The sequence below is a fragment of the Thunnus albacares genome, chromosome 15 (genome assembly GCF_914725855.1).
Source record: "Thunnus albacares chromosome 15, fThuAlb1.1, whole genome shotgun sequence".
NCBI classification, from domain to species: Eukaryota; Metazoa; Chordata; class Actinopteri; order Scombriformes; family Scombridae; genus Thunnus; species Thunnus albacares.
In genome coordinates, this window is record NC_058120.1 from 18,807,747 (window position 1) to 18,813,746 (window position 6,000).

General features: G+C 43.4%; 1 protein-coding gene across 1 annotated transcript; it reads left to right on the top strand.

The window, feature by feature from the left end:
- Window positions 1-718: 718 nt before the first annotated feature.
- col10a1a (collagen, type X, alpha 1a) lies at window positions 719-6,000 on the top strand. Its single transcript, XM_044373965.1, has 3 exons — window positions 719-825; window positions 1,191-1,335; window positions 3,505-6,000. Exons 2-3 carry the CDS (start codon window positions 1,206-1,208, stop codon window positions 5,337-5,339), a joined length of 1,965 nt encoding a protein of 654 aa, XP_044229900.1. The 5' UTR covers window positions 719-825; window positions 1,191-1,205; the 3' UTR covers window positions 5,340-6,000.

Genomic DNA, 6,000 nt, shown 5'->3' on the forward strand with positions numbered 1-6,000 from the left:
TGCATGCAAGGCATCTAAAATCTGTAGTACCTTTTGACTGTGTCACTCTGGACAACCTTTCCTCACTATTTCCCTTGTTTACCTTATCATGGCAGGTGTGGAGGGGCCCAGACAGTCAGGAAAGGTAAAAGTCTCCTTTGCTAGCCAGCTGGACAAGATGTTAATTTGGAGATGAGACTTGCACTGTACATCCTCAATGCAGGCTTTGTGAAGCCATACAGGTGCTGCTTCAAATCTGGTGCTGTTTTTTTATAGATCTGTATTGACTATTTTCAGATGTTCTCATATTTATACAGGGGGTCTTATAAACATTTACATATATAAACATATCCTAAGCAAAAAATAAATAAATTAAATAAAATAAGATCAAATAAATGTTGCTGAAAAAGTGTAAATATAAGTTGAAAATGAAAAGGTATCATTTGGTTAAGTTTATTCCTCCCGCAGAGCTTGTCTGTGTTCTTTGTCTGTGCATTAATTTATTTATTTTTTGCTCAAACATGTTGGTTTTCTAGTTCAGAAGAAGACTGAAAAAAGTGATAATCATGTGTCTGGATATTCAAGACATGGAGGCACCCTGATGTGACATGCCCGCTTTGGGCAGATCTGTTTGCTAATTACAGCCTAGCTCTGAAGAGGGAGGTACTTGCGTGGTGGGGGCTTTTTTTTTTTTTTAATGATGCGAGGGGTAGATATGGTATAAATACCCACATCATTGTACTGGAAAGCAGCATATCCTCAGTTGTGCTCAGACCCTAAGGATATACAGCAGTACCAGGAGGTCACTGGTGCTGAAGAGACTGTTTTTTTCACCTTTGGATGCCGGTACGTGTGTTTTCTCTTCCTCTCTAAACAGCTCTAACGCTGAAGGAGTGTAGTCAACATCTAGGCTTTCTCTAGGCCTTTCAGTGGCTCCTGGGTCAGAAGGGAAATAGATGCTTGGGGCATCCTGGATGGTGCTTGAAGAGTCCTCAAGAATCCAGGGTGCTTTGACAGAATCTAAAATCTTAATTCTGTTACTCTAACTTAACTTATGTGTTCTTTATAGAGTTTCTGTAAAGATTTTCTGCATGTGCAGTTAGCTGAGAAAGTTTTTTAAACTTTATAAAATAACTTGAAACTTGAGCAAAAGCTAAAGCTTGCTTGGTACTCCATGCCTTGTGCTGACTGTCTCCTTGTTCACCCTGCAGGTTTGATCCTAGAAGATGGACCTACGAGTAGCAAGCATCCTCCTCCTCATGGTGGCCCTGACAGCAGCCCACGGGGAGCGCTATGTGATGAAGAAGATGGTGAAGGCTGCTCCTCAATACCAGCCCTACTCTGTGAAGAGCCACGGTAAGAAAACACAGCCTCTTGCTCTCTATGCAATCCGTTTCTGACGATACAGGATGGCAACATTTCCCGAGTTTTGTGTCAACTTTGTGCTCACAGAAGTCAGATTTTCTTCACATATACCCTCTCTAAAGACTTGCAGCAGTCTTTGTGACAGTCATGCCTTACTTTTAAATCTTCAGAATTAGCATCTTTGCTGTGGCCAACACAAGCAGCATAAGCAGTTAGACAGATGCTTGCAGCACACAGCCAGCAGCATTTTCCTCTGAAAACTGAGCTCCACCTTGCTCTGAAACCATAGTATGATCTGATTGGTTACAACTGTGTGCACGCTCCTCCAATCACACAGACCTTTTAGATCTTGGATTTAAATAACATCACATATTTATTCAGTGAAAAGCTTTGCAGCTTTCTCTTTCTGGAAGATAAACGCTCCATATTTTAGTATTTTTTTCACAGTTTTTGTAGTTTTGACTGGGATTTTTATTTATTTTATTCAGCCAGGACCATCTCAGTTCCAACAGAAATAGTAATATATCAGTTCAATGAACTGATATATTACTTTTGTCCCCATATTTTTTTTATTTAATAGATACTATGTACAGATACACATTGTGCATTGTGTTATCAGCAATTCTGAGGAGCTGCTCATATTCATATTTTTTGTGTGCTAGTTTAGATTAACAATTCTCTCCAGTTACATCTAACATTTTGAGCATATTGTTAAAATGATGATAAGTGTTGCTCTTACTACATGTATTCTGTGCATTAGATTTAGCAGACATGTTTCTCATTTTCGTCAGTTCAGCTGTAAGTGTAGCCTGTTCATATGCTTTCAGACTCTCATGCAGTCAAGGCACAAATCAGTCAGTTCTTTGAGTTAACTTTGTTATTATTCTGAAGTTCTACATGCAAAACAAAAGGTATCCATAATTATGGGGATCTTCTGTAAAAACTGATTTTTACCACATTTTAGAGAGTCAATTTTGAGGTGGTCTTAAGTGGCTTAAAAGCAATGCAACATATGAAATTGCGCTATTGTGTGAAAAACACATTGAACTTTTATTTAGAAAGTAGCTGTTAGTGAATTATTTTTAGTTTGACACTGTCAATTAGAGTGCAGTCACCCAGCAGTGTGGTTTGCTTGGGTGTGCCTGCTTAACACAGAAGTAGAAACATCTGTTTGGCTTTATCCAGACTAGGCTACAGTTAGCTAAGGAATGAGTCTTTTACACTCAAACACATGTGACCACATTAAGGCTGCAAATAAAAGAAAGACTCCCTCTCATTTAGGACTACTGTTTCAGAACAGCTCACAAGTTCAGAGAACTTGAGGAGACATCATAAAAGATAGCAATCAAATATATTATCAAGATATATAGTATATTATTAAACATTTTATATAATTTATAGATTTTTCCATATTATAATGAACTAAATGCATGAATAATGAAATTAATATAGGCTATATTATAAATAAATATATTTTAGTTAAAGCAGAGGGAAAATTCCACATTTTAAAGGATTTGCAAGTTTACAATTTCAGAAAGCAGTTTATTGAATTACATCAGTGAATCACTACTGTGCAGTCCCATCTCAACACTAGAAGATTGGTTCATGGGAGTAAAAACATCCAATTAGGAATCAAACATCATGAGCATTAGACCCTTCGATTGTAATGTATTCACTATTTTGTCTGTATGACATAAAAGAACAATGAATGAGAAAAACATGAAAGATCAGTTTTCTCACTCACTGGTTGTTGAACAATCATGTTCCTTCTCAACAACATACTGCCAAAAGTTATTGTTATCCATATTAACTCAGACCTGAGAGCTGGTCTGTAAAACCATGTTCTTGCACTGTTTGTAACTTGACTTGGATATAAGTACTAGATGTACTAGTTACTAGACTTTGTGTTCTAAGACTCATTGTACTAATATCCTGCACAGACAACAGGGTTATAGTTTGATAACAATGTAATAACAAGCTAAACAACAATGCAGTTGTATTATTTTAGTACTACTTCATAACAACACTACTGTGTAACTTTTATATTGACAATAATATGCATCACAACAACACAGTTAATGAGTTCTTCCATTTTGTTTCAGTTTCACCTGTTGGGTTGTTTTGGATGTACTGATGGTGATCTCTGTTTCATTTTCACAGTGGTGTCAGTGGCAGGTGAGCCTGGTGCTCCAGGTGAGCCCGGCGCTGAGGGACCTGCTGGTCCTCCTGGACCCCCAGGTGAGAGTGCTGTGGGTCAGCCTGGACCTCAGGGACCTCCTGGACCCCAAGGAGCTCCTGGCCGCTCCATCGCTGGCAAACCTGGATCCCCAGGTGGACCTGGCAAACCTGGCTCCTCTGGAGCACCTGGTGAGAGGGGAGACACTGGCGCTACTGGTCCTCAGGGACCTAGAGGAGCTCCTGGATCTCCTGGAAGCCCCGGACCTGCTGGCCTCTCAGCTACTGGCAAGCCTGGACCTTCTGGTCTCCCTGGACCAATGGGACCAAGAGGAGAGCCTGGTCTTAAAGGACATCCAGGTGTACCTGGACTGCCAGGTGCTAAGGGCGATAGAGGGGTGGGAGCTCAGGGACCTCAGGGTGAGAGAGGACCTGTTGGACCTATGGGCCCAACTGGAGCCCCAGGTCAGTCTGGAGTTGGAAAGCCAGGAAAACCAGGTAGCCCAGGTGAGCCAGGAAAGTCAGGTAGCCCAGGAAGGGATGGTGCCACTGGTCCCATGGGACCACAGGGACCCAAGGGACACACTGGTGCCCCTGGTGTAGGTGTTGCAGGTAAACCAGGTGAGAATGGTGCCCCAGGTCTGCCCGGCCCTATGGGCCCTAAAGGCCACCAGGGACCTGCTGGAGCTCCTGGTGCCCCTGGAGTCCCCGGATATGGAAAGCCAGGTGCAAATGGAGAAAAGGGAGAGAGGGGAGCTACAGGTGCCACAGGTGCCACAGGTCCAAAGGGTGAGCAAGGTCATACAGGATATACTGGTGCCACTGGTGCTACTGGTCCAGCCGGTCCTGCTGGACCTCAAGGTTTAAGAGGTTTCCCAGGTGAGCCCGGTGGTCAAGGCGCTAAAGGTGATACAGGTGCACCTGGAGGTCAGGGAGCTAAGGGAAACAAGGGAGATCAGGGAGCACAAGGGTTCCAAGGTAAACAGGGTTATCCAGGTGCAGCTGGTCCCCCTGGACCCAGGGGAGCCACTGGAGCTACAGGTGAGAAAGGTAATGTAGGTGCCCCAGGTACACCAGGTTCCCCAGGTATTCCAGGCCCTGCTGGACCCAAAGGTCTTCCTGGCCGTGCAGGTGAGCCAGGTGCTGGTGGTGCCGATGGTGCTCCAGGTGCCAGAGGACCTGCTGGACCTCAAGGTGCCGCTGGTGCTCCTGGCCACAAGGGACACCCAGGTCTCCCTGGTGCCCCTGGCCCTGCTGGTTTGGCTGCTAAGGGTATCCCAGGACCTCAGGGTCCCCCTGGTCTGCCTGGTGAGGCTGGTGCTGATGGAGCCACTGGCCCAGAAGGCCCTCCTGGTCCTCCTGGTCCTCCTGGTGAGGTTGTGTTTGAGAAGGGAATGGGAATGGGTGAGGTTATGGTCAAGTCCCCCATGTCTGCTTTCACTGCATCTCTGGCTACCCCCTACCCTGCCTCTGGCACCCCCATCAAGTTTGATCAGATTGTGTACAATGCTGAGAATCACTACGACCCCGAGTCCGGCATTTTCACTTGCCAGGTTCCCGGAGTTTACTATTTCTCCTACAGCATCCATGTCAATGGTGCTCATGCCCTGGTGGCTCTGTACAAGAATGGTCAGCCTGTTATGTTCACTTATGATGAGTACAACAAGGGCTTCCTGGACCAGATGTCCGGTAGCGCTGTCCTCTTGCTCGATGAGCAGGACACAGTCTACGTTCAGATCCCCGATGATGAGGCCAATGGTGTCTTTGCCGCCGAGAATGTCCACTGCTCTTTCTCTGGGTTCCTCATTGCTTCAACGTGATACGTTGATACAGTAGTTCCCAAAAGCCAACCAACTAAATTTGCAATCTATTTCTCAAACTGAAGTAAACTCCCTGTACACTTTTTTCCTCAACCAAACAGACAGGCAGTTCACTTCCTACTTTGAGGAATAGAAGCATCTCGACTTGAAAACTACAAGAAATAGGTGCTTAGAAGAAGGAAAACTAATTTATGAAAACAGGAGATCAGGGATGGGGAAAGCAATCCACAAAATTACCAGTGAGTTTTTTTTTTAATGGAGACAGCATGTGAAATTAAGTTGTTATAACTGTGTTGTGTCCTGACTTTATTCTTTTCCACTCTGTTCCTTTTATAATGACTTCAACTGGTGATTCTTAACTTAGTGTTTGTCTGGATTTTTTTTTGTTTGTTTTTGTACAACCTTGTTTTTTTTGTTTGGGTGACCAATAATCTTATTAAAAGTACACAAATATTTTCTGTGCAACATGTTGTGACTGTTGTCCTTGTATGTGACTTGAATATTGTGAAATGGTAATGGTCAAATTGATCATTATAATGAATTGAGTCACCAGAATACTGTCATACAAACACAAACTGTTTACCAGCAACATTGTTGTATCCCTGAACATGCATTATGTCATGTAAAACATAATGACTAAAATAAAAGATGTCTTAACGAA

Bases quoted from the DNA above. Each gene is read 5' to 3' on its own strand.
- col10a1a (XM_044373965.1), top strand. From the start codon at position 1,206: ATGGACCTACGAGTAGCAAGCATCCTCCTCCTCATGGTGGCCCTGACA. The intron at 1,336-3,504 runs GTAAGAAAACAC...TCATTTTCACAG, and splicing joins CTACTCTGTGAAGAGCCACG to TGGTGTCAGTGGCAGGTGAG.